At 49.8% G+C, this 26,244-nt stretch overlaps 1 protein-coding gene across 1 annotated transcript in view; it reads right to left on the reverse strand.

The window, feature by feature from the left end:
* Nucleotides 1-1,846: 1,846 nt before the first annotated feature.
* Nucleotides 1,847-26,244, reverse strand: part of FAT2 (FAT atypical cadherin 2) — a 77,206-nt gene continuing 52,808 nt past the window's right edge. The window contains 10 exon segments of the mRNA XM_032771750.1: nt 1,847-3,791; nt 5,029-5,621; nt 8,333-8,486; nt 10,678-11,119; nt 16,462-16,607; nt 18,832-19,639; nt 20,939-21,136; nt 23,127-23,270; nt 23,894-24,031; nt 24,998-25,212. Coding sequence (XP_032627641.1) covers nt 3,262-3,791; nt 5,029-5,621; nt 8,333-8,486; nt 10,678-11,119; nt 16,462-16,607; nt 18,832-19,639; nt 20,939-21,136; nt 23,127-23,270; nt 23,894-24,031; nt 24,998-25,212 — 3,368 coding nt within the window. The 3' untranslated portion in view covers nt 1,847-3,261.

Consider the following 26,244-nt stretch of genomic DNA (forward strand, 5'->3'; position numbering starts at 1 on the left):
CTGTCAGTCTCTGCAGCCCAACAGGCTGGCATGGCTGGGGGAGAGGGAGTTCCCTGTTCACCTGGACGGGCACTGGGGGAGCTGGCTGAATAGTGCAAACAAGCGTCCACTAATATTGGTTCCAATAAACAAGCAAATCTGTTCTCACCAGTGTGGCCTGCTCTGGGCCTTCACTCCCCTGAATCTCTACGTGTGGGGGTGTTTTACACACGGAAAGCACAAGTCATCCAGATCCTCGTGACTGCTGCGCAGGTGCAGCCTTGTGGCAGAGGAAAGCTCTTGGATTGCTGTCTTGAAATCTTGCATATCCTCCCTCAGTTAACGCTGGACCTGCTGGCAAACATGCCCCAAATAACCCCTGTGGCATAACACTGTCAACTGGAAATGGGGCAGGGGATCACGCTGATACGTGTCCCCTATTTCCTGTTCCACTTGAACAGGATCTAGTGGCTTATGGGCTGAGACTGCTGTGCCGCTGCCCGTGATCCAGTGCTCAGTGGTTTATGGGGTAATCCTGACTTTGGGTGCTGGTTTTTTTGCATTGTGCCCCGGTATTGCAAGCAAAGCCTGGTGTATCACTGTGTCCTTGGGGCTGTCTCTGCTGCATTTCCAGAGTGGTCTTTCTCCTGATCCTGGCGTGCTCTGCCAGGCCTGCTCCATCCACTGTCCTAGTACCTGTGGCTCAGATGCTTCCTTTACACCACCCTACCTATTGCACCACTCCTTGATCCTGCCATGTCCTTCTCTGTCCAGGGATGGCTGCTCCCCTGAGCTATGTATGCAGCTATAATTCTACCTTCCTCTGCCCTTGTGTGGGCATGATGCACTCCTAGGACATCATTAACCCTGGATGCACTCAGGTCTCCAGTGGTGTCAGGGGACAACAGAGTGCTGTTTGCATTTCTTCTCTGAGTGCATCTCTTTTCCATACAAACTCTTCTGCCCCCATGGGGACAACTGGTTCCTATATGGGCGGTACTGACCCTATGTGAGTCTGAGAACGGGTAGGGTCATCGTCACTTGCCTTCCTAACACAAAATCATTTATGTATCAATTCAGGACTTGATAGGGTCTAGTAATGCCAGCCAGTGAGCACCCTGGACAACCTCTCTCTCCCTTTGCCCAGTTATCCGGTTTCTGAGTGGGAGAAAATGAATGTTCCTTTGCGTGGGGGGCTATACGTGTCCTGCTTTGCGGATCTCTTTGGCCTTGGTGCATCTCAGGTTTGTGACCGACTATCTAGTGGTGTGAGACTTTGGGTTTACAACTTGGGGTTGCTTCTGGGGGTCACATTGCTTGCATCATGCCCCCCCATGCCCGACATGCTAGGGCTTCAAGCTGACTGATAAATGAAATGAAAAGGGAGCCTCGTGTGAAACATCCCATTTCCTGGAAAAATCACTCTCCTCTGACTGAAGCAGGGATGTTTACCAAGGGCGTGAGTCCTGACCACTCCCCGCGTAACACTGGGGGCTCTCGCGCCCATTGCTAGGAAAATATGTACAGAAGCTGGAGTTCTGTTCCTGGTCGTGTGTGACCCCAGCACAAACTTGCTCATACTTTCCCCACCCTCTAGAGCCGGGGCCCAAATCCATGGATTCAAAGGCCTGCAGACTTTGAGGGTGTTTGAAATCTGAGCCAGATCCAGAGCCAAAATGTGCAGGTGCCCTCTGTCTTTAGAACGGGTTCAGTCAACAGCCAGAATCTGATTGCGCCTGAAATGTAGGACATCCAGATCCAAATGATGCACCTCATGCCTGTCTTTCCTCTGAGCTAGGCAGCTGCCTGGCGCTTACAAAGGAGCTCCAGTTAGTTTTCAAGTAAAATAATAATACAAAATTGCCTCTTTTTTAATTGCTTTCAAAAACTGACCAAACAGAAAAAGATAAACTCTCTCAGAGAAACAATCCATTCCCAAGCACAAGGAGATCCAAGCGAATCCCATCTTAAATAATCCTTTCTCGCCGGGAGGGGACCTGGGAGGAACCAGCACACTGTCTCCTCCTCCGCTGACGTGCGGATATTCATGGCCGCCCATACACACATTGACACGCGCACACAAACACTCGCACATGCACAGGACGCACATTCACATGTCTGTGGGTCATTGCACATAGTGAGCTGCTGTAGTGTAGGCAGCAGTTCTTTCTGGGTCCCTGATCCCTAGGCCAGGACCTGGGCAGACCTTGGGTGGAGATGCTCAGCAGCATAGGCTGTGTGAGTCTGGGCATGAGAGAGCCAGCGAGAACCTCAGGTTCCCCTCTGAACCCAGCAGCCTTTATGAATAATCCCCCTTTATATGATGACAACGGAACCATGTCTCCAGCACGAGGGATGCTGTAGATGTGGATAGATGACCGGTAACACTTGCAGTGCAGATGTAGCCTGGCAGATTTCCAGATGGGAAGGTGCTGAAGTAACTGTCCAGTCAAACACCTACCTACTTTCATTTCAGGTCTGCCTGTATATCTTGTGCCTTCTCCTGCCAGCAACCTGTGGTACCTCATGATGTGGGTTAGGGAGGCAGGATTCTTTGCTCAGTTTCTCCTGTAGAAATGGACATTTTTCTGGGCTCTTTACAGTTGCAGGGAGACAAGCCCAGGAATGAACTAATGTAAAGGCTAAATTCCCCCTTCTCTCTCCCTCCTCACGGCCATGAGGGGCGCCAGCCCTGAGGATGGATGGCATTGGGGGCAGGCTGTCATCAAAACTCCACAGTTCTGCTTAGAGAATGATTAGCCCACCTTAGGCCCTTGGAGCCAAGCACAAGAGACTGCTCAGAGACATAGCTCAGATCTCCCTGGACTACGGTGAGGAACTAATCCAGTCCCACCTTCTGCTACCCTGGCAACCGACTGTCCCAAGGTTCCATGGTCCTCTCTCCTGCTACCAGGCTCCATGTCCAGGGCAGGGAGAGGTGGTGCCTCCCTGTCTAAGGAAGCTCTGGGCATGAAGAGTGATTTGCCATAAGTGCCTGTTGGCATCTGAGGAATTCCCTTTGTGTTCTTTAGCACTGGCCTGTGTGTTTTCTGCCCGGCTGTGATCCAGTCCGGAGCAGCACCAGGAGCGATTTATAGAACGCCAGGGATGAGAGTCCATGCTACATTACAGCCCGACTGAGCATGGGGAAGCTGTTAATGGGGTACAGGTGGCGTTGTATGGCCCAGGAGAGAGGGGACTAAAACAAGGTAACTTCTCCCTCCATACACGTCCCAGTCACTGCTCACGCTGCTTCCTTCTCGTTTCAAGCATACGGCCCCATTAAAACATCACCTCCTCGCAACTCCCATAGTCACTTTCCACCATGTCAGAGCCCTCGTAGTGTGGGGGTAGCATTGGCTGGGCCCTGGTGCCGGGCTGGTGCCCCACCTCACAGTCTGCGTAGGATGGCTGGGCCACGCTGAGGCGCATGCTCACCCTTTTGTAGCCAGCGTCCGGTGGGTAGGGGGTCCCCTCGCTCTGCAGCAGCTGGGAAGGGTAGTAGCTGATGGCGGTGTATTCGTTCTGGCACTGGGAGGTGGACAGTTCCATTGGGTCAGGTGGCAGGAAGTCCTCCAGGTTCTGGTTGCTGTAGCGTGGAGGGATGGGGGCCCGCTTATTGCTCTGGTCTAGTGGGAAGGGAAAGCCACCATAAAGACCAGCTGGTTCAGAGTCTATTTGGGGAGGAGGAGGAAGAGGAGGAGGATGGGGAGATGGCAGAAAAGGGCCTTGAATAACGTCGTAGTGGGGGTGGTCCTGGACGTCCGATGGGTGGTACCTGGGAGGCCAGTAGGTGGTTTCTGCTGGATATACTGGAAATAAATCAGAATCAGGTTAGCAGCTGTCCATAGCCATTCCTACTTGGAATCAGAGCAAGGTAGGCTGGAAGGGGCCTCAAGAGGCCGTCTAGTCTATCCCCTGTGCTGAGACAGAATTAAGTATACATAAGTATACATCTAGTCACCCAATAGCTCTTTATCTCTTCTTCCTCTCTAGCCATCTTTCCCTCTCTCTCTATCCATCCAAATCTGGGTATATTAGAGAGAAAGGAAGAGAGCACAGGTAGAAAAGAGGGGTGTAGTGGGTCAGGTGTGAGGGATGTAGCAGGTCGGGAGTGAGGGGTGTTAGCAGGGTTGTGGGGGTGAATAACTGGGTGTAGCTGGTCAGGGTGTGAGGGATGTAACAGGTTAGGAGTGAAGGGTATCGGCAGGTTTGTGGGGGTGAATAGCTGGGTGTAGCCGGTCAGGGTGTGAGGGATGTAGCAGGTCAAGATTGAGGGGTGTTGGCAGGGCTGTGGGGGTGAATAGCTGGGTGTAGCTGGTCAGGGTGTGAGGGATGTAGCAGGTCAGGAGTGACGGGTGTAGCAGGTCTAGATTGAGGGGTGTTGGCAGGCTTGTGGGGGTGAATGGCTGGGTGTAGCAGGTCAAGATTGAGGGGTGTTAGCAGGTTTGTGGGGGTGAATAGCTGGGTGTAGCTGGTCAGGGTGCAAGGGATGTAGCAGGTTAGGAGTGAGGGGTGTTGGCAGGTCTGTGGGGGGGGGATAGCTGGGTGTAACGGGTCAGGAGTGAGGGGTGTTGGCAGGGTTGTGGGGGTGAATAGGGGGATGTAGCTGGTCAGATGTGAGAGGTGTAGCAGGTTAGGAGTGAGGGGTGTTGGCAGGGCTGTGGTGGGAGGAATAGCCGGGTGTAGTGGGTCAGGAGTGAGAGGTGTTGGCAGGGCTGTGGTGGGGGGAATAGCCGGGTGTAGTAGGTCAGGAGCGAGGGGTATTGGCAGGGCTGTGGGGGTGAATAACTGGGTGTAGCTGGTCAGATGTGAGAGATGTAGCAGGTCAGGAGTGATGGGTGTTGGTGGGGTTGGGAGGTGGAATAGTCGGGTGTAGCAGTAGGGACTAGACCGCATGGGGAGGGCTGTGGCACAGGCTTGGACAGCATCTGCCCACACTATGCTGGCTCTTGCCAGTGCTGTTGGCCCTTCACAAGCCTGAAGCCCGAATGCATTGGGGAGTCATCTCTAGCAGGAGGAAGGGGCATGTGGAGGGGGAGCACTGACCCATCTGCTCCCTGGCCCAGGAGCTCTTAATGAAGGACTCATTGTCGGAGTTGGAAGACGGCGCTGCCGACGGGAGGTTGGGGGCCACGCTGCACACGATAGTGCCCCGGGGTTTCTGGGCATTGCCCGAGCTGAAGGTCACAAACTCCGGCGTGGGGGTGGGCTTGCGCTGCTCTGGTGTGCCCCTGTCAAGGTTGTTGTGCAGGCCGTTGCTGAGGATGTTCAGCTCGATAGGTGGCGGGGCGTGTGTGGCCACCCCCACACTCTTGGAGAACTCGCTTTTGGAGAGCAGGTCTGGGTCCTCGCTGGCCACCGGCTTGTGAGCCTTGGCGGGGCGGCAGTAGCGCCTACGGACTAAGGCGAAGGCCGCCGCCAGGATGGCAACGCCCAGCACCCCAGCAACGATCTCGCCGATCTCCTCGGGACCCATCCCCCACTTGGTGGGCGCGATGTCGGGGGTAACGAGCCTCTGTGTGCAGAATGTCCCCTGGTACTCCCCCGTGCAGATGCAGCGGAGGGAGCCGCCGGCTTTCACACAGCGCCCTGCGTTCCGGCAAGGGTTGTCCTGACATTCCTCAGCCACCTTCTCACACCTGCAGTGGGGAAGGGGAAGGGAGACACTGGCCATCAGAGCTGGGGACACCTGCCAGCCAAGAACCAGCCCTTCAGTTCAGGAGATGGTGTATTGCCACCAGGGGATTTTGTGGGACTTTTCTGTCCACTGCGCTCCCAAGTTCTCTAGCTTGGATGAAGGTGGGGCCAGGCTGGGGAACCTGTGAGGTTGATTTCTGAATGGGCCTTTCTCTGAAATGTGGTGTGTTGCTCCCTCTGTTGGTGAAGGCGAGGAAGGGCCCACAGGGACTTGCCCCTGGCAATAAGTTAAATGATAAGTTTTCAGGGAACAGGAGCAAAGTTCCCTTTTCTCCAATTCTCCCAACTAGCAGGAGATTTATGGGGTGGGGCAGAGGAATGGCCAGCTCTCAAAGGCAGACTTGAACTGGAGCAGCTGCTTTATCCCCATTTTTAGTCCTTTCATGGTAGCACTGGCTACCATAAATTTCCTTCTCCCTGGTTTTCTGCAGGTTGATGCACTACCCCGTCATGCCACCCAAGTAACCCTGAAAATGCCTCCACCTTCCTCAGCCATTAACCAATACATTTCACCACACCACAGAGACATAAAACAGATCATTGCAATACGAAAGGCCAAGAGACACAACTCCTCTTTCCAAAGTTCGGAGGAAGATTCTTCTCCAGTACACTCCTCTCCTTTGCTGGGGAGAACTGGATGCTTGGAACCTCTCCACTCTTGAAGTCTCTGATAAATCAGGCTAGGAAATCCAGGGACACTTTGAACTGCACTGATCTTTAAGAAACCTCCTCAGATGTAGTTTACCCTAGGCTGTCTCCGCAAGGGAAGCTACAGATATTTGCTGCCTGGAGCAAACATCTGGGGAGTGTCCAGAGTAGCTTTGACAAATGCATGAATTTCTAGAAGCTCCAGTAAAGACCAGCCCTTAGGCACTTAGAGATTTTATGAAAAGTCCGAGGAATCAAGACCAAAATACTGATCTAAATCCCTACCCCCATTTAAAAACCTGACACTCTCTCATTCCTGAATAGAACAGGAATCCCATCAACTTTGGAATGATTCTAGAACTCTGAACTCCTTCAGGGCTCGAAAAGTTGGATTTGGGATCCTCCCATCCAGAAGCATCAGCCTTCCAGGTGCCTTTTTTTATCACATTACTTTTCTTTTTCAGCTTCCTCTCAGTGTCTTCTCGTGCATAACAATTTATTTAAGGGAGACATTCGCACACCTTTTAAGGCTACCTCCTTGTGCTAAACAATCTGTTCCATCTTGCATTTAGCTGTGATGCTCAGAGTACCTTTCCCAAACCTGCAGACGTGCTCCATGGAGCTCGAAAGCTTCTCTCTCTCACCAACAGAAGTTGGTCCAATAAGAGATATTACCTCATCCACCTTGTCTGACTAGCGGGTGCAGCTTGTTTCAGGTACATCAGTACCACCTGGTGATCAGTTGCATATTTTCCCAAAAATAAGGTGTATAATTTCAACCTTCATATTCACCCAAGAGGCCTGTCTACATGCCGGGCAGCTTTAACTGAAAGGCAGTAGAGATGTGCTAGATTCACTTCACATTCCACTTGAGCTGGGCTATTTTCGGCCATGTTGCAGGGCAGGCAGGAGCGAGGAGCCCAGAGAGGGACATGTGGTTACGGCAGGCGTAACTGCTTCCTTACTGATGACCCAAGGTGGCATGCACAGTGAAATCTACTTCTGGAGCCATGTTAACTCTTTCAGTGCTGAATGCATATTCTGAACATGCACTAATGTGGATATGAAGAATAGCCAGAATTATCAAAATTAATGACAACAATAATTTGGAAAGGTGCCTTAAACCGTGTGCTTCAGGGCTTAAGCCAGTCTTTAATTATTGGAGACCAGGATGAGACCCACTATAGGGGCAGATTATTCTATATCTGCCTGCTGTAGGGTTCTTACACCTTTCCCTGAAGCATCTGGTGCTGGCAACTATCAGTGACAGAATACTGGGCTGGATGGCCCTTGGGTCTGATCCAGTGTAGACATTCCTATGTTCCTTAGCACTGCAGATCTGGTGTCTGACAAATGTGGTCCCTGGAATATCCCCACCAGCAGTGACTTGGTAACTGTAAGGATCTGACTCTTGGCTGATATTAACCAACTTGCTTTTCAGCTGTAAAACTCAACAGGTATCACATACAGAGCCGTCATCAGTCTTCCCCAGAACAATGCATCCTCTGTGCTGGTCCCAGTTCCGAAGGAGCCCTGACATGTCACGGGTAATTTGTAACACAGCTGAGCGAAGTGTGTACTTGTTAAAAGAACAGTTCTAGGAACAGCTCTTTCACAAGAAGACACTTTGAATCGGCACCAAACAAAACATTCACAGGCACCCAGCGAAATGCCGACTAAAGGAGATTATTCTCTCAGGCTCTGAGAACTGTGAGTACATGGCTTAGCTAGTGACAATGCAATCGCAGGGGGATTAATTCATTGTCTGGTACCTTCTGCCTCCTACAGTCTGAGAATGCAATCCAAAAAGTGCATGTAACATGGCAATCAATCTTGGAGTGGCTGTCTGGGGTATTAAGATTTGTGACCAGGTAAACTGCAGGAACGTGGAGTTCCTGGGTATTCACCCCAGCCACGAAAAAGGTGCCCAAAGTTAAATGTGTCTTGTAAGCTGAGGGCTCTGCACAGGGGAACATGCAGTCAAAAAGCCATTCCTTGGCCTTACCTTTCCCCCAGATACCAATCTGGGCAGCGGCAGGTGTAGCCTGTTTTGGAGAGGAGGCAGGTGCCCCCATGCAAGCAGGGCTTGGATTCACACGGGCTGTCCCCCAGCTCACAGCGGTCGCCAGAAAACAGCACCGGGCAGATGCAAGTGTAACCTAGAGAGGGCGATAGAGAGCTGTGAGATTGCTGCACCAGCTAGGCGGGAACTGGTATTGGAGATGGAATCTGACACGGTGGGAATTAGCAGCGGGGGTGAACCTGGGGTTGAGGCTGCATAATAAGACACACCACAACTGCCCAGCGCTGAGCCTCTCCTGAATGCGCCATCTGAAGAGCACATAGGTGTTGTCCTGTAACACTGGGGAAGCCAAAGTACAGCTCAAGTGAGGTCCTAAATGTAGCCGGTGGCCCTCTCCCTCGCCGGAGGGCAAAGCTGATCCACCGGCTGCAGATTTTTATGACTCTTTTAGAGATGTTGTCTAAAGATGATAGTCTTTAGCCCACCGAGCGCCCAGCAAAAGGCCATGTGCTAGGCAGTTCCTGTCCAGACACGCTTTGTTCCACTTCCCCATGGGGGTTGTCATGTCAACAGCAGGAGAGAAAACCCAATGGGTTGGGTGGCTGAGGTTCTATTTTTCTGGTATCTGCCAAATCAAATTCTGATCCTGGGAACTGCAACCGCTCTGCTGAGCTCTTTCGCACCATGCAATAGCAAGCTGCACTGGGGAAGTGCAGCCCCTCCACCCTGGAGCATCCTAGAAAAGTGCCTGGTTATGACCCACAAAATAAACGTCTCCATCCTCTGTGCATAGAGTAACTCAGGCAAGTTCCGGCTCACTTCCGCGTCACTAGTTAAGACATGTGCACACACTCATACACATGGCAGGCACAACCATCCAGCCATGCAAACACAGATACATGTACATGCTCACACACAGTATCCCTGAGCGTGATCCTGTCACTTGCTGATTGGCATTATTGTGACATTTGCATGAGATCCAAGCATATTTACACAAACACTTTCTCGCACAAACACACATGCCCTTGCACTCCAGCATACACACACACACACACTTGCACAAGTACATTTGCACATACGTGCACATGTCCACCTGTACACACATGCACCCTTTTGCAGGGTTGTACACTCATACACTCTGTGTCTATGCACTTTACCTCGAACAAGTTCACCTGAGTTAAACAGCTGCCTAACTGACAGGAATCTAAGTCCTGTTGCCGGAGGGGGCAGGCAGGGAGAGAAGGAGGGAGGTGTGCTCTCAGCCCTTTGAGTGCTGCTAACCCAATAGGGCGTGGGACTCTGCAGCAGACCTCAGGCAGAAAAACAAAACATCAATAAGCACAGACAGGGTTCAAAGGATTCCCCTGTGCATGTCTCCCATCACCATGTAGCTGTATCAGAGCCGCCTCCAGATGCCCCCAAGACAGGGGAATGGAAGCCAGAGCAGGAAAGCCTGAGCATGGGCAGTGGCTGTCTCAAGAGACTCAGTGCTGTAATGTTATGCTATCCACATGAGTTCCTCTCACACTATGTTCACCCACAGAAATCAGAGCAGGATGTTCTGGAGAGGAAAGGTAGTGCAGTGGTTAGGGTGCTAGCCTGGGATTGGGAGACCCAACTTTAATCCCCAACTCTGCTACAGGTTTCCTGTGAGGCCTTGGTCGAGTCACTTAGTCTCTCTGTGTCTCAGCGCCCCATCTGTGAAATGGGGATGATAGCACTGCCCTGCCTCACAGGGAAGTGGTGAGGTTGATGAGGTGCACAGATAGATACACCCATGTTTGCGACATGGATGAAATCCTGCTACAAATAACTGCTGGGCAACCAGGTTCAGATGAACCCGAGAATTGCAGGCATGAGCTTGTGTTAATGACTTTCACAGGTTCCCTCCCCGGCCCCCGGGAGTCACTTATAGGATGGGAACAAATCCACATCTCGTCTTCCCATAGTGTTTCCACTTTCCAGGAGCTGGAACATCACGGGATGACCAGACCTCACGTTATTCCAGCTCCTTGAGGCTTTGTAAAAGCCTGAACGAAAATACAGCTGAACCCATGGCCCTGTGCTCACTCCACCCAGAAACAGCGCTGCACCCAGTCTGATCTGCCAAGGACTGCTTCATAATGCTTCCAGTGTGTTGTTTCACTGATTGAGGACATTGCCCCCTGACAGCCTGCTGGGAGACGCAGCGCTGTGAAAAGCCAGAACTTCCCCTCCTCTGGGGCAGCCCCCTTAAATTGGCCCATTCAGCTCAGCTGTTTTCCATGCTCGCCTCCAGACTATTGATTTCTAAATGCCCAGAAAGTCACAGCGGGACATGCACGTACCTCCTCCGTGAGTCTCGGCGCACATTCCCTCATTGAGGCAGGGGCTGCTGCTGCAGGCGCCGGTATGTGGGCAGCACTGCTTTATCCCCACCTCCTCCACAATCCCCTTAGCCTGGCTGTCCCCAGGCAGGAGCATCACGTCTTCGCTGTCAATTCTGACAGCATCCAGGCAACCTCTAAACCCCTGAGTGACCCGCTGGGGCTGTTGGGACTGGACGATCCCCCCGAAGAGCAGATCTCTCCTGGAAGGGGAGATCCTGCAGGCCACGGGCAGCCGGAGAGACGTATTTCCCAAGCTATTGACGAGCAAATGGAGGGATGTGCTTTTCATTTCCAGAAGGACCGAGTGCCACTCTCCGTTGCTCACAAAACGCAGGGAGGAAATGTTCCCGTTGATATTGCCACGGCATCGGTGTCCGAGATGAGGCACCCCGTTAACGAGCTGCAAAACATGCCCAAACAGCCAGAATTAGCAGTGATGCAAACACCGTTGTGCCGCTGGGCTTTCAACACTCCCTGCTTCCCTCCTTCCCCTTCTGTGCAAGGCAAGAGGCAAACACTTGGGATTTCCAGGACCCAAGAACATTCAGCCAATAGGACCATTCCACCAGCTAAACCTTTTGAGGTATTGCCTTGCGTTAGAAATGAAATGCCCATGGGACTGTCCATGGTGGGGGATGACTGTATATATCTTTTAAATTACAATGCGTCTCACTGCAGTTCGTGGTGGACTGAACTACCACCTTCACCATTAACTGTGCTGGCAGCCTCAGCAGGAAGCTGAAGAATTACATGAGCCTTGCAACCAAAAGTCTCCTCTTGCCAATTGGCAGGGCAGTCTTGGGGGAAGCTGGAGTAGGTAGGTGCTGGCCTGGAGAAGGCAGTCACCTTTCGCCAGCGCTAAACTTCGCACCCAAGAAGTCAAACCTACTTTAAAATTAGGTTCACATTGCTATTTTGGAAAACAACTAGTCCATCTCATCTTGCTCCTGCAGCTCGATCCGTCCTCTCCTGCAGCCCTTGACTGGTAAGTGGAGAGTGCTGCTCATGAGATGGCCTGTAAAGCCAGGAGCTGCTCTGCTCCATTTTTTGCAGGGGTTTCAAGCAGATCGTGCACTAATCAGCATAGCTGGGACAGTGCACAGAAGGACTCTGTGTCCTCCCCAGCAGCTAGATGGGAACTGCTTCTATAAATGATCATGCTGGGCTGTGTGAGGTCTCTAGAAAGCTGCTCTAGGATCACCTCCTTCTAACTGCTGGACCATTCCAATCCTCAGTTACAATGGGGAGGAAGAGGGCAGGGCAGGAGAAAACCATTCTTAATGTGAACAAACCTAACGACATTTCATTATTTCCTTTGTTTTTCGTTCTCTCTAGAAATGGCTCTGAACCAAAACCCAGCTCCTGTCACTTTTTCAGTTGGCCAAAGATACGTTGTTAGCTGCCGCTGGGACTCCTGTAATATGTAAGGTCAAATTCTGCTCTAACTTATACTTGCATCACCCTGTGGGTTCAGAGTGCACGCTAGGACAGGCGGGATTTAGTCCCTCCTGTTTCCCTTGGTAAAGAGCTGGGAGGTGGGAAGGAATCATCTCTGTGCTGTGATTCATCATGCTATAATAGGTATGATTTGGATAGTGGTAGCACCCACAAGCCACAACAGAGATCAGGGCCCTTCTGCGTGCTGTACATAGGCACAGTGAGACAATTGCCATCCTAAGGCGCTAACATCTTCTGACCCCGAGTTCCACACTCTGTGCTCCAGACCACACCGCCATGTGGCAGCATGCAGCAGCTGCATGACTTTACTTCCCAGCTACTTGCAGACCCCACCTGCTGCATTGGGGTTTAATCTGGATCACCGTAGTGCTGGCATTCAGGATGCCTGTGCACAAGTGAACTCCATTTGCCAAGTGATTACTTGGTATCTTGTTACCGGTGTGGAAGCTGCCCATGCTGGAGCTTCTCATTTGGCATTAACGAGAAATGCTGAAAGACTCTAGGCACGCAAGAGCAGCTGGCAGGGCTACATTGTAGGAGCAGGTAAAGGAGGCGAAGAAGAAAGAAAGAGACCTGCTGTAGTCCCCAGCTTTTTATCAGCGCATTGGAAACTAGGGCCAAAGCTGCTAATATCCTCTGCAATCCAATACTCCCTCTCCAGCACCAGGGGCTGGGAATGACACAATCAGATCATTGATTACTAACCACACAAACGTCCTCTGAATTATAATGGAGGGGCAGTGGGGGAAAAATGTTGTCCATTGCCTGCGACTCCTCTTAAAAACTTTGGTGGGATAGTGAAAAGAGAGAGAAGCATATAAATGTAGTTTCAGGGTGAATTCAGGTGAAAACTCCTCTTTTCTCCTACCCTATTGATTCATAGGGGAGTGTCTTCTGTAGAACCCAGGGGGCCATGAATAGGGAGAATGCACAGGTAGAATTTTAAACATTCATCTATCTATCTATCTATCCTCAGACACCCCCCCCCCATTTATCCCCAGACACCCCCTCTATCTATCTATCCATCTATCTATCTAGATAAGGGGAAATCTGTTTTGGAAGGACTCGTAGAAGCTGGTGGATGATCCCTCCTGGGTGAGTCTTGGGGGAGCTGTGCGTGTGAATCTCTGCATAGTGGGGTGAGAATATCAGAGAAGGGTTTGCCATTTCCCTTCTGTTCTAAACACAAGCTGAGCATCAGTAACTGGCTTGTTCAGATTCTGGGGACAAGTTAGGATTCAATGCCCCTGAACAAAAAGACACTCCTTTATGAGTCTCCTCCAGCTAACCTGTCTTTTTGCTCCTCCTGGTTCACAAAGCCGTTTCAGCACGGGTGCAGTGTTTGGAGATCATGAGGACAAGGCAGGTATGTTCACCCTGGGAGGAATTTATTCCAAACACTGGAACTACAAACCCAAGACAATAAGCAAATAAATAACAGATGCTACTGATTTGTGCTTATTTGCCTAGTTTTGCAAAACTAAAAACTCGAGAGCACCCAGAGTTTCTCAGACAACACGTCCTGGCAATGTTTTGGTCCCACCGATGCTCTCCACAAACAGCGTGACAAAGAAATGAGCCAAAGGCACTGCTGCCCCTCCAGCTGCAGGGCAGACTTACCCATTGGACAGGCACAGCTGTCTATTTACAGCCAAACGACTGGGGCTTTGGACTCAGTCATTAACTAGCCTTTTGTCACCAGGTCCTATGTGTTGGGGTTGGCTAATAAGTTGTCTTTTTGGTTACTATGCAGGCCTCCTCCTCTTTTCCTGAGCACCTTCCTGAGGGCTAAGATCAGTTGAGGTGATTTTATTGACCAGTCTCTTAGCTGCTCCAAGACTTGGAGGCAAGGGGCTTCCAGTGGAGCATCCCTGGTTATGTGACTTTCTTGTTCCAAGCGCCTGCTGGAGCCTAACTCTGCCGGCCTTCAGGGCGAAGTCTGAGGCACCCCTTTTAGATCAGACGAGAGCTCTCTGAATGGTTTATTGGGGCTGGTTGGGGCAGTAGAGAGGGCGCTCTGGAGCTGTGCAAGGTGCAAAAGAGGGTACAAGAGCCTTCTGCAGCTTTCATGAGCCTGTGCAATGGTCAGGGGCAATGGGCAGATACAATCGCAGTCCCTGCATTCACTGTGCTCAATGACTGGTGCAAGCTAGCACCAGTCTTGCTTCCCAGCCAGAGGGGCCAGCAGATCTAAGCAGCTGTGCAAGGTCACGCCCTCTAGCTGCTGCTCCAGCGAGCTCCTCCTCATGGCCAAGAAGGAATTCTGGCTGAGAAAATTCCTCCAAGGACTCCTGCTGGTAAGCAGACCCTTTCCCCATCTCCCCCAGTGCTTTGCAGCTAATGGCTTATCGCCACCATGGGGTTCAGGGGTGGGGACTGTGTGAGCTGCCTCTTCTGAGCAGTTTGAAATGGACACTGTCATCTTAAAAACCATCCTCCTGTCTGAATATTATTCCCCCACCAGTGTTCCAGCCATCCCCTATGATTGCTGTAGCTGCAAGAAATTAGAGAAGAAAAAACATATTTCCCTGTATTTTTTCAGTTTGTTCATTTAACATCACTTGATGTATTGTCAGCACCACTGGTTCCGCTGCTAGCCCATTTCCCTTGTTGTTTATGGGGGTCTTTTATGCCAAAACAGCGGCGAGAAAAACATTTGACATTGGAAAACACCAGAGAAATAGGCAGGGGATTCAGGGGCTGGAGAAGCACTTGACAGTATTGTTAAACTCAGTTTAAAAAATGGATTGGGTCCCTTTAAATGAGCATGATGCTGTATTTAATTTATGTTGTAAATCTAGATTACACAGAGATAGGGTCAGGGGAGAAAACCTAGTAAGTCAATAAGTGAGTTATAAGATATGAAACTTAAATTAGGCCCATTATAATTAATGAGGCACAGACAGTAGAACCCTTTTCTGGAGGGCTCTTCATTTCCTTCTGCTGCCAAGGTGGAAGGGAGCAGACACATGCTCCTTTGAGTTCTTTATAGATTCAGCAACTGCAGCCAAAGAAAGGGGAGAGATCAGATTAAGATGTTCCTGGTTCTGGCAGTTGTCCGGAATGACGAAACCCACTGCAGGAAACATAAGCTAAGAGGCCTGCAAGTTTAAGCTTGAATGGGTTCTCCTCCATCTCACTGGCTAAAGTTGCCTGGATCGTTCATAAAATAGTAAGTGATGTGAGAAGCCATTTTATAAGACTTCTGTCCTCACCTTCTCCCTGTCCGCCATTAAAACAAAGAGCCTTTAATCCATTGGTGTCCATCTGGACACCTTCTCTGCATCTTTTTGGGTGGCCACTGGATCTGTGCTCAGCTCAGCCACTGAGGAAACTAGAAGAAGCAGGTGTTGTTTCCTGTGGTAAGTTAATGGGTAACACCATGTTTAGGGGTTTCTGACTAATTCCCTGGTGGATAAATGGGGTTGGGTTGCTCACTTACAAGCTTGTGGGTTGGTGGAAACACCATGTTCACAGGCCCTCAAATGACCTGTTTGTGAGTCTGTAGGTACCATGGGCCAGATCCTCTGCGGATGTGAGTCCATTCAGCTCTGCTGAAGTCAGCGGAGCACTGTCAATTTGTACCAGCTGAGAATCTGGCTCCTTGTGCTTCCTGAGTGACTGCTGTGTGTATATGGGAACTCTATGTGTATATCATTCCGGAATTGTCTTCTGGGCTGTTTGGACTATTATTAGTTAGCGCGGTACCCTTGGGGTTGGGACCGCATTATACCTGGCGCTGTACGAACATATAAGGTGACATTTCGAAAGATGCTCAGCATCAGCTTAACTTGTGCTTTTGTTCAAGTCAGTGGGAATTTTCATATTGGCTAAACAGGAGGAGAGCGGTTTTGAAAACACCAACTGGTATGTAACAGTCCTTTCTCCAAGGAGCCAACAGTCAAATGGACGTGATGTAACAGAAGGATGAAACAAACAAGGAGGGGTAAAGGAAGAGAGGTAGTAGCATTAGGCAGCTTTAGTACAGACTGGCTGCGTACACAATCCGTTGGTGCAAAAAGCCCATCTCAAGCAGTCGTGCTGTAATCACAACATGTCATGCTGTAGTCACGTGTCACTCGCCTAGGTGAACATACCAAGTTGCACAGTACCCAGGTTACCAACAGGTCTTCACAACATGGTATTTTAGAACGGCTTACACCCAAACATAGGTGGATATTTCTTTATTCAGTCTGTTCCTTCCTTTAGTGATATTTCCCAGTGCACATGCAATGGAACTGTTCCTTAATGCAGAAATAAATCCTCAGATTTTGCAAACCCTACCTCCAGAACAGCAGTGTTGGTCCCATTGATGAAGAGCAGAACACCATGCAGCTGGTGGGTTTTCAGGCGGAACTGCATCTGCCAGTCCCCTCTCTCTTGGTGATGGTACCAGATGTAGCTGTGTCCACTGAATCTCACAGCTGTGCCTAGAAATATAACCAGGCAAGGCAGGTCATCTGAAAACAGTCTGAGATTCTGGACTGTGGTCAACCTACGGCATCCAGTGCTTTCTCCAGCCCTGTGCTTTCCCCTATTTCAGGCACCGTAACTCCAGCCTGACCTGAAGGAGTCCTTGCTGCCCCCAGTCTCTCCATAGCTCTGCCAGTGAAGCTCGTGAGGACCTGCAGTGCCCCCGTCTATTCACATTTTGAGCCTCCCCAACAGCTCTTCCACCATAATGACCTGCAGCCCAGTCCTGAACTGCAGCAGCCCTCCTATTCCTGTCCTGAGAGTTCACTAACTCTTATTAGTGCACTTCAGTCCTGAGCTGCAGCTTCTCTTGATATTTCTCACCTAGAACGTGTGGCTCTGCCCCGGCAGCTCAGGCCTGTCCTGCAGCATCCCCGGACATTCCTGTTAGGGGGCTGCAAACAGCTTTGCCAGGACAGCTCATCCCAACCTACCAACCACTGCTATTCCATGGGCAATGTGGAAATACAGTAGATTCCACTTATTAGTAACCCTCCGGTCAGCAGCAAAAAGTTGCTATTACCCAGCAGTTACTAATAAGCAGAAGGCAGGTTTGCAGGGCTGCAGCCAGGACAGAAGCACTGGGCCATGCCTTCCCTGGCTGCTGCCCGGATGCTGGGACTTTCTATGGGGAACAGAGGCTCTGGGGACCCCTGGGGCTGCACAATGCTTCTCCCTGCACTCTTTGGGGCAGAGCATGCCTCTGCACTTCTTTCTCTGGGTGTAATTCCCCAACAGGGCACAGCCTGGAGAGGCATCTTCCCTGCCAAGAACCTCCCCTCCCAGCCCAAAGCACCTTATGTCATGAGCATTCCTGTGCAAGCAGGTTTGTCGGGCTGCAGTCCCAGAAGGAACCGATGGGACGGGCTGAGCACGAGCCACAGGTTGGTTTGCAGGGCTGCCGCCAGAGAAGGCAGGTCCCAGCACTTCCTTCCCCGGCTGCAGCTTCCCTCCCAAACCTGGGCTGCAGCTGGGGCCAGGCTTCTGAAAAACGTTGGTAATGAGCAGCAAACCGTTGCCAGGACCCGAATCTCATTAACATTAAAGTCAATGGGACGGGACTGGTGCCTGGCAAAATGTTGCTGTTAACAGCAAGTTATCAATAGCCAGTACAGTAGGAAAAGGGCCTGAAACATGAGGCCTTGTATTAGAGGCCTGGTAGAAGGCCTGAGACCTGGGCTAAAGTAATGGTCAAAACTTGCTAATATAGAGCAAAGTTAAGTTGTGAGCAAGAGGCAGGCCCTGCTCATAGAATCTGGCAAGAACAGGGTTGATATTGCAGAAACACACATTCCTAAGTAGTGCTAGACATAAGAATATACATGCAAACACATTCCAGAAAGGTGGTACCAGAACACCTCAATACCAGCACATTCCCCAAACATAACAGGAACATGCTGACCTATCCTAAAGATAAGGTCAGGATGACAGCATGATGAATAGAGATGTTTTGATCATTACTTTAGTCTCAGGCCTCATACCAGGCCTCTAATACAAGATCTTATGTTTCCAGCCCTCTTCCTACTATAGCCAGGTTGCTGCTAAGTGAATGCTACTGTACCTAAAATATGAATACAAATTCTTTGGCTTGATTTGAAGCACTGAAATGGGTTAGCTAGGGAGGTAGTGGAATCTCTTTCCTTACAGCTTTTTAAGGTCAGGCTTGGCAAAGCCCTGGCTGGGATGATTTAGTTGGGGAATGGTCCTGCTTTGAGCCGGGGGTTGGACTAGATGACTGAGGTCCTGTCCAACCCTGATATTCTATGATTCTATTATTTGAATTCATCACTTTTAACTAGTCTGTGTTTTGCTGGGCACAGGAGCAAAGCATGGGAACCCAAGGATCGAAGTTCTACCCGTAGAGCCCAGACCATTTTGCTCCACATATGAGTGACTTTACTCTCATCGGGGCAACAGAGATCCTGTTATTATTTAATGACACATGATAAGAGCTTAGCATTATCCAGTGGAATTCTTCCTATAGGCCAGATGGAATTTAAAGCTCAAGGATGCTAGGTCTGGCCCTGAAAGCGAAGCCAGAATGGCCAGTTAATGGAACAGAGTAATTGCATGAGAACTCCCTGAGTTTCACGATGTGCTGAAAGGATAATCCCCCACACTAGAGGCTGGCATTGCTTTCCCAAGGGGGAGAATTCAAGAGCAATAAGGAGGCTTTCTCACCATTGCAAGAACAAATTTGCTCCAAGCTGTGCCGGGGCGTGAGAACGCTGAGTCGGGCAGTGCTGTAGGTGGACACCATGCTTGGATCCAGCTGAATTGTCTCCTTGCAGACACGCCGGGCACAAGCTGGCCCATGACATGGCACGTGAATGGCCTTCTTCAGCTGGAGCCCCACCTGCTGGTCCATCTCCCCAGCCGACAGAGAAATCTTGTTTGCTAGGACGCGGGGCTCATAGAAGGCACCAGGGGACTCTCCGACGACCAAGAGGAGCTCCACATCATTAGAGGCTGCCGTGGGCTGTAGGCTGGCCATGTGGATGTTCTGACGTCTTGTGACCAGGGTGTTTCCCAGAAACCTCTGCAAGTTGCGCCAGTGGTCACCCACAAACTCCTCAGGGGAGAGGTGCTGGAAGTGTAACACCACGGCCTTGTCCAGTGCCTCCTGGCTGAAACACCACACATGGATGTTGACGGTGGTGGTGGTTTTGAACGTGCCATCGCTGACAGACACATTCAGGGTGTAGTGGCCATGGGGAAGCTTCTCACCAGCGATGATTTTGCCATCCGTTGTCCCCACTGAGAAGCGCCCCTCTTGGGGTACTTCTGCTGCCAAGGTGTACACCAGGGTGTCATGGGGGTCTCGATCCGTGGCATGGATCTTGCCGAGAACACCGCCTCGGAAGGCGCTCTCGTTCGTAGTGATGAATACCTCCAGGGGCAATGTCGAGGGTGCATATTGGCTTGGCTCACTCACCTGGATGTTTACAAAGGCAGAGGATGAAAGAGGAGGGATGCCGCTGTCCGAGACCTGTCAAGGAAAACAAAAGGACCCATTACAGGCCTGCTCTGAGTTACATTGGCACTGCACCCAGGCTGGGGATCAAGAGGAGGTGCCACTGCTTGTGTTTGAGGTGCTAGCCCTGCTTTTCACGTGGCACTGTTGACACACCTCAATCCTGATCTATCCAGTTTCCTATTCCCCCACCCCCGGCCCACCCACTTCTAGTCTCTGCAGCTGAAGCAAAAGTCCCGAGAGACTAGGAGTGTATGCAGGGCCAACAGGGGGTGAGGGGGGAAGCCGGTACAAGCTTTTGCGCTACACAGAACTCATGTATAGTCCAGGACTGTGTCTCCAATATCCTGGGATGGGCATGGCTATGATGCTTCATATTTCCTTCTCACGTCACCTCTAAATCCTTCTTTCTTCAAGCTATATATAATTCTAGGCTCTGGTTCTGCACCACTGAGCCAATGAGACCTTTGCTATTGATTTCAGTAGGAGCCTGATCACGCTCTCTAATCTTGTTACCTCTTCTCATTCTATGGCTGGAACAGTGGATTAGTGCATCTCTGGAGACTGTGGCTTATATTCTTCATTATTTACCAGGCAATATGATTTTACTGGATCTCATCTGAATCCCTAACTTTGAGCGCATCACAACACCTCCATGTAGTTTGGGAAAATCGTCAGTTTGGTTCAGCAGAACTCCAGAAGTAGATTGGCAGGAGGCACTGGGGGAGCTGTGTGTGGAGCCCAGGGGTAGAATAGCATTGAGCATTGCAGCACAGGGCTGAGGTGCACTAGCAGGGCTGTGGGGGTGAGGCCTGCTCAGGCATTTTAACTTGCAAATAAAAAAATAATTTCCCGACCCTGTTGATTTGTTCCCCCAGTTTCAGTTCAGTTTGAAAACAAGCTATTTTCCCCTAATTTGTTTACTTGATGCGAGCATGAATAGAAGGGAAGTGCTCCTTGCTGGAGTACTTAGGTGAAGCTTTCAGGAACAGACGTGAGTCTCTCCTGAAGTGGAAGGTCTCTAGAATTATATCGGGAAAAGCATCATACAGGGTCAGTTGCATCGCAGAGGTTCCCATGACTACACCAGCAGGTTTTATTGCTGGAAAAGCTGGCCCCAGTTTTGTGCAGACACAGCTCTTGGGAAGTGAGCTCTACAGACGAATCCAGGTTTCAAAATTTGGATCTGGACCCAAACTTCCCAAAGATTAGAGTTGCTTCTATCTGGATTTTTGGATGTAATTTCCATTGCCTTCATTGTTACTGTACAGGCCTTGGTGAATTCATATCCTAAAAGGGTAAGGCAGGATATACCTGGACCTGTAGGAGATACTGCTCTTTTGTTCTTCTATCCAGAACAGACGAGGTCACCAGCAGACCGTCCTGGGTGACATCAAAGGCTTTCCCGTCATTTCCCTCAGTGATCTGGAATGAATATGGCGGCCCATTCTCAGGGGAATCTCTGTCACTCATGATCAGCTGCAGGACACTTGTGCCAGCTGGGGCTACCTCCTGAAATATGGGAGAAAAGGGGTTGAGCAAAGTGAGGGAAGACACCTGGCCAAGATAAGGGTGGAATTTCTCTGCCTCTAGGGTTGCTGTTCGATTGTGGCACTGAAAAGGCGCAGGGTGGTTGTGGTGACGTGAGAAGACGCCTATGGAAACATAAGGGGAAACAGCCAGCAGCTCGGGCATGGTTTTGTTACCCCCATTTTTACATTCCAAATAACTGTTACTACAACTCCTGTAACGGCAACTCCACTTGTGCTATGGGAAGAACAGTGAGCAGGGCTGGACGCAAGGCTGCAGCTAACTGCTGAAAATCCATGTAACTCTCTGACTTGCTGTTGTTCCTTGTAACTTTGGGAGGAGGTAGAAACCTCCCCTGCCTCCTGAGGAATTAACTCTCCCTGGGCTTTCAATGGTTGGCCCTTTGTGTGAATCTTGTCGCTCAGCATTGGCTCTCTTAGTCTCTCCGATAGCCCAGGGCATGGCAGTTCTCAAGGTTTTCACTGGAGTCAGTTGGGCAGGTTCAATAGGCTGTAGAGCAGTGGTGGGCAACCTGCTGCCCATGGGCGCACACGGCCCATCAGGGTAATCTGCTTGCAGGCTGCAAGAGAGTTTGTTCACACCGACTGTCTGCAGCTCCCAGCGGCTATGGTTTGCTGTTCTCATCCACTCGGAGCTGCAGATGGCTGTGCCTGTGGATGGTCAATGGAAACAAACTATCTTGCGGCCCACCAGTGAATTACCCTGATGGGCGGCAGGTTGCCCACCACTGCTGTAGAGTCGTCAGGGACCATTGTGCTCATCTACTCTGTCCTCCTGCATAACCCAGGCCATAGATTTCACCCCGGGCATTCCTGCATCTAGTCCAACTACCAATGGCTAAAACAGCCTTCCTGATTTAAAGACTCCAAGTAACGGAACATTTACAGCATCTTGAGGTAAGGGTCCAATGGTTAATTACCCTCACTGTTAAAAATGTGCATCATATTTCCTGTTTGAACTTTGCTGACTTCCACTTTGTAGCAGCTCTATCTACTTTACTGAGTTGGAGTATTTGCGACTTCAGTAACTTATATATAATTATATCTATCTATCTATCTATCTATCTATCTATCTCTCTATCTATCTATTCCCAGACACCCCCTCTATCTATCTATCTATCTATCTATCTATCTATCTATCTCCAGACACCCCCTCTATCTATCTATCTATCTATCTATTCCCAGACACCCCCTCTATCTATCTATCTATCCCCAGACACCCCCTCTATCTATCTATCTATCTATCTATCTATCTATCTAAAAATAATAATAATGGGCCTGATCTTGGAACAAGAACATGTCAAACCTCAGAATGATAACTGAGAATTCTTAAGTAATCAAAATAATTAATTCATAATCTATAGATACAACTTCCAGCCATTGGCTTTTGCTGTGCCTTTGTCAGAAAGATTAAAGAGCTCTCTACTATCAGATGTCTTCTGCCTGTGTAGGTATTTATAAGCCATGATTAAATTGCCTCTTAACTTTCTCTTTGATAACTAAATAGACTAGACTAGTTCACCAGACCACAAATCAGACTTGTAGTTCTTAAACTGTTCCTATTATACCCATCACCAAACACCCCAAATTACCCAAAGCACTGGACAGTTTTTAACCAGGGAATCCAGGTTATCTAGGGCAAGAAAATGCCGTCATAATTACATGTGACCAGATTGTGGTGTAGTGGCGCGGGAGGGCACAGCCTGCAGAAGGACCAGGAAGAGGTGCAGGGCCTGGCTCTTGCCATGTAGATCGAAGAGGAGAGGGAGGAGGGTGCGGCAGGGCAGGACCCCAGGGCTATTAGTTCATTGTGTCACAATCACAAAGCAGAATCTCCCTTCACAGCTAACCGCCACCCCCAGCCCTGGTGTAATTCGTTGAGGGTCCCTTAGGTGTCCTGAAATGAAAGAGAGGCAACACAGTGTCTCCGCAGAGCAGAGGCTCTGCCTTACCTGCACCACCACACTGTAATTAAGCTGGAAGAACCTGGGTGGGTTGTCGTTGACGTCCGTCACCCGGACGCGCACTGCAACATCGCTGAACAGTGCGGGCTGGCCGCTGTCTGTGGCTCGGACCGTCAGGGCATAGCTGGGAACCTAGACAGTGTACGGCATGCACTGATTATTGGGAGAAGCGGAAGGAAGCCTGGGATTCGTGTCCCGACGTTGTATTCTCCCCATGTGCAGGCTTATTAAAGAGCACAGGGTAATGGGCAGTTTAATGATAATCACACTTAGTCCTTCTCTGGAGCTTTCCATCCGTATGTCTCAAAGTGGTTCACCAAGAAAGTAAATATTATCGTCCCCTATTTGCAAGTGGACAAACTTAGTCACAAAGATGAGAACTGATGGGCTGAAGATCACACAGGAGGCTACTGGCTTAGCCAGGCAGAGAACTTAGGTCTCTTGGCTTCTAGTCAGGTGCGCTAACCATTACATCATACTCTCTCTGCTTTAGCCCAGCCCCCCAGCACATGTGTTCCTGGCCCTTCAGCAATATCTTGGGTCCAAAGGTTTCATGTGCGTGGCAACTGATTACCCTGGCCTGCTGAGTGCGATGTTTTAAATGGATCATTCCAAACCTGGCTGACAGATGAGCACTGTGCGCTTCCCCAGTCTTCTTCAGCCTCTTCCTGGTGGTGTGACATAACATTGTTTTCTAACTCGCCCATCTACAGCATCAAGCCTTAGGTGGCCCTTATCTTAGGACTGTAACTCACCTCCTCCCGGTCCAGGTGCTTTGCAGTACAGATCTGTCCGCTCTTGGGATGGATGGTGAAGTGTTCCAGGAGGTTCCCTCCCACAATGGAGTATGTGATCTGATTGTTCATCACCCCATCCAGGTCATCAGCTGACACCTATTGGGGAAGTGATAAGAGGAGGGGTGGGGCTCCTGAACAAATGTCTCCTGTTTCAGAGGCAATGTCTTGCTGGTTGTTTGAGGGTGGGAGGTTCTGACTAAGGCATGAGAGGGGAAGATGGACTGTTTGCTTTTGGTACAAGGCTTAAGAGTACCTTGCAGAAGCCAAGGGTAGGAACAGAGAAAACTCTGCAAGGCCACTCCACTATCTTCCTTCAAATCATAGAATCATAGAAGAGTAGGGTTGGAAGAGACCTTAGGAAGTCATCTTGTCCAAACCCCTGCTCAAAGCAGGACCAACCCCAGCTAAATCATCCCAGCCAGGGCATTGTAAAGCCGGGCCTTAAAAACCTCTAAGGATGGAGATTCCATCACCTCCCTAAGTAACCCATTCCAGTGCTTCACCACCCTCCTAATGAAATAGTTTTTCCTAATATCCAACCTAGACCTCCCCTACTGCAACTTCAGACCATTGCTCCTTGTTAAGTCATCTGCTACCACTGAGAGCAGTCTAGATCCATCCTCTTTGGAACCCCCTTTCAGGTAGTTGAAAGCAGCTATCAAATACCCCTCATTCTTCTCTTCTGAAGATTAAATAATCCCAGTTCCCTCAGCCTCTCCTCGTAAGTCCCTCCTTAAAACTCACCTCTGCCATGGTGCCTACAAAACACTCAACAACAGCCTTGCAGCCGGTGTGCTGGGACCAGTGTTTTTCACACAGTTGTAACAGTTTCACTCTTGCCTTGTGCCTCTCACTCCTGGCCCCCCACTTTCTGGATCCACCTGTTGTCTCTGGTAATACAGTTAGCCTGTAAGCTCTGTGGGGCAGGGATCTTCTAATCAATGTGCGTGTACAGCATCAACCTCTGACTGAGGCCTCTAGGCTCTACTACAATGTGAATGAGAATGTGGGTGGATACCTGGCTTTAGGCTGCTAAGCAAGAGTAGTTCCGTTTTGACTTACCGTAAGGATAGTTTCCCCAAGAGCTGCATCCTCGCGGATTTCGGTGATGTAAGGATCCTGGGTGAACTTTGGCATGTTATCATTGATGTCGGTGATATTAATCACCACCATGATGACGTCACTGAGAGAAGCAGAGCCCTTCCTTGTGCCCTCAACAGATAAGTAATACTCATGGCTCACTTCAAAATCCAGGCTCCCGCTAACGTACAAGATACCTGTATATGTGTACAGACAGCAAAGACAGGAGATGCTTTGAATGCAGGACATGTAAAGTCTTACAGAGACCCCCAGATCAATCAAGAAGATGACTGGCAAACCATCGGAAGATAAAGCCATGGTGGCTACACCTCTATTCTATCATACGAGGCCACTAACAATTGTGACGTCACATAAAACGAGCTCTAATCAGACAGACTCTTTTCATAACTAGCCCAACTCTGCTGTCAAATGCGTGAAGAAGTAAAATATCCTTTCACTGCATAACAGCTTCTGGATTTGTATGTGGAAAAGATCAGATATGGGACAATATAAACCAATAGCACCTTGCAGTAAAGTAGAAAGATACATAAGGTGATAAGGTTAGGTTATGGTGAAACCAGAACAAGATAGGTATTCAATCAAAAGTGCCATGTCCAGGAAAGAAAAAGTGCTTGTCGAAGCCTATGTGGACATATGAGAGACAATCGGCAGATAGGTATCAGCTGGAGATCACCAGCTGTCCCCCTTTGAGAGTGGTGGCATGAGAGTCTGGGTTTGTCTGTGGATATATAAGCAGAAGGGTAGGGTATGTCTCTGTGTATTGGCAAGAAACCGAGGTCTATATGAAAGCAAAGAGGGAGATGGAATGTTGCCATGTACTCGAATCAAGTCATCATGAGATTATTACAAAAATCCCATATTAACCTTTCACTAGGAATTACTCTGCTCCAAGTCTGTTAGGATGGACGTTCTGAAGAAGTGATCTTTGTGGAAAAATTAGCGAGAGTGCTGGGGCTGGGACGATAGAGATAAGGATGGCATCTTGGATTGAGATGATCTAGCGAAGGGCTGAAGGCCTCCATTGTCACACTGAAGTGGCTATCTCAGGGAATCTGACATTGTTCTTGCAATAGGCAGCCTTTATCATCTCTTTGGGTAAACAATATGGCGCATTACGCTAGGTCGTCAGGGCTGACTTAGCACCTGCTGCATGAGTAATAATCCCATTTTTATCCATGCTCGTTGAATAGCTACCTATTGTAGCACTC

The sequence above is a fragment of the Chelonoidis abingdonii genome, chromosome 7 (assembly GCF_003597395.2).
Source record: "Chelonoidis abingdonii isolate Lonesome George chromosome 7, CheloAbing_2.0, whole genome shotgun sequence".
NCBI lineage: Eukaryota > Metazoa > Chordata > Testudines > Testudinidae > Chelonoidis > Chelonoidis abingdonii.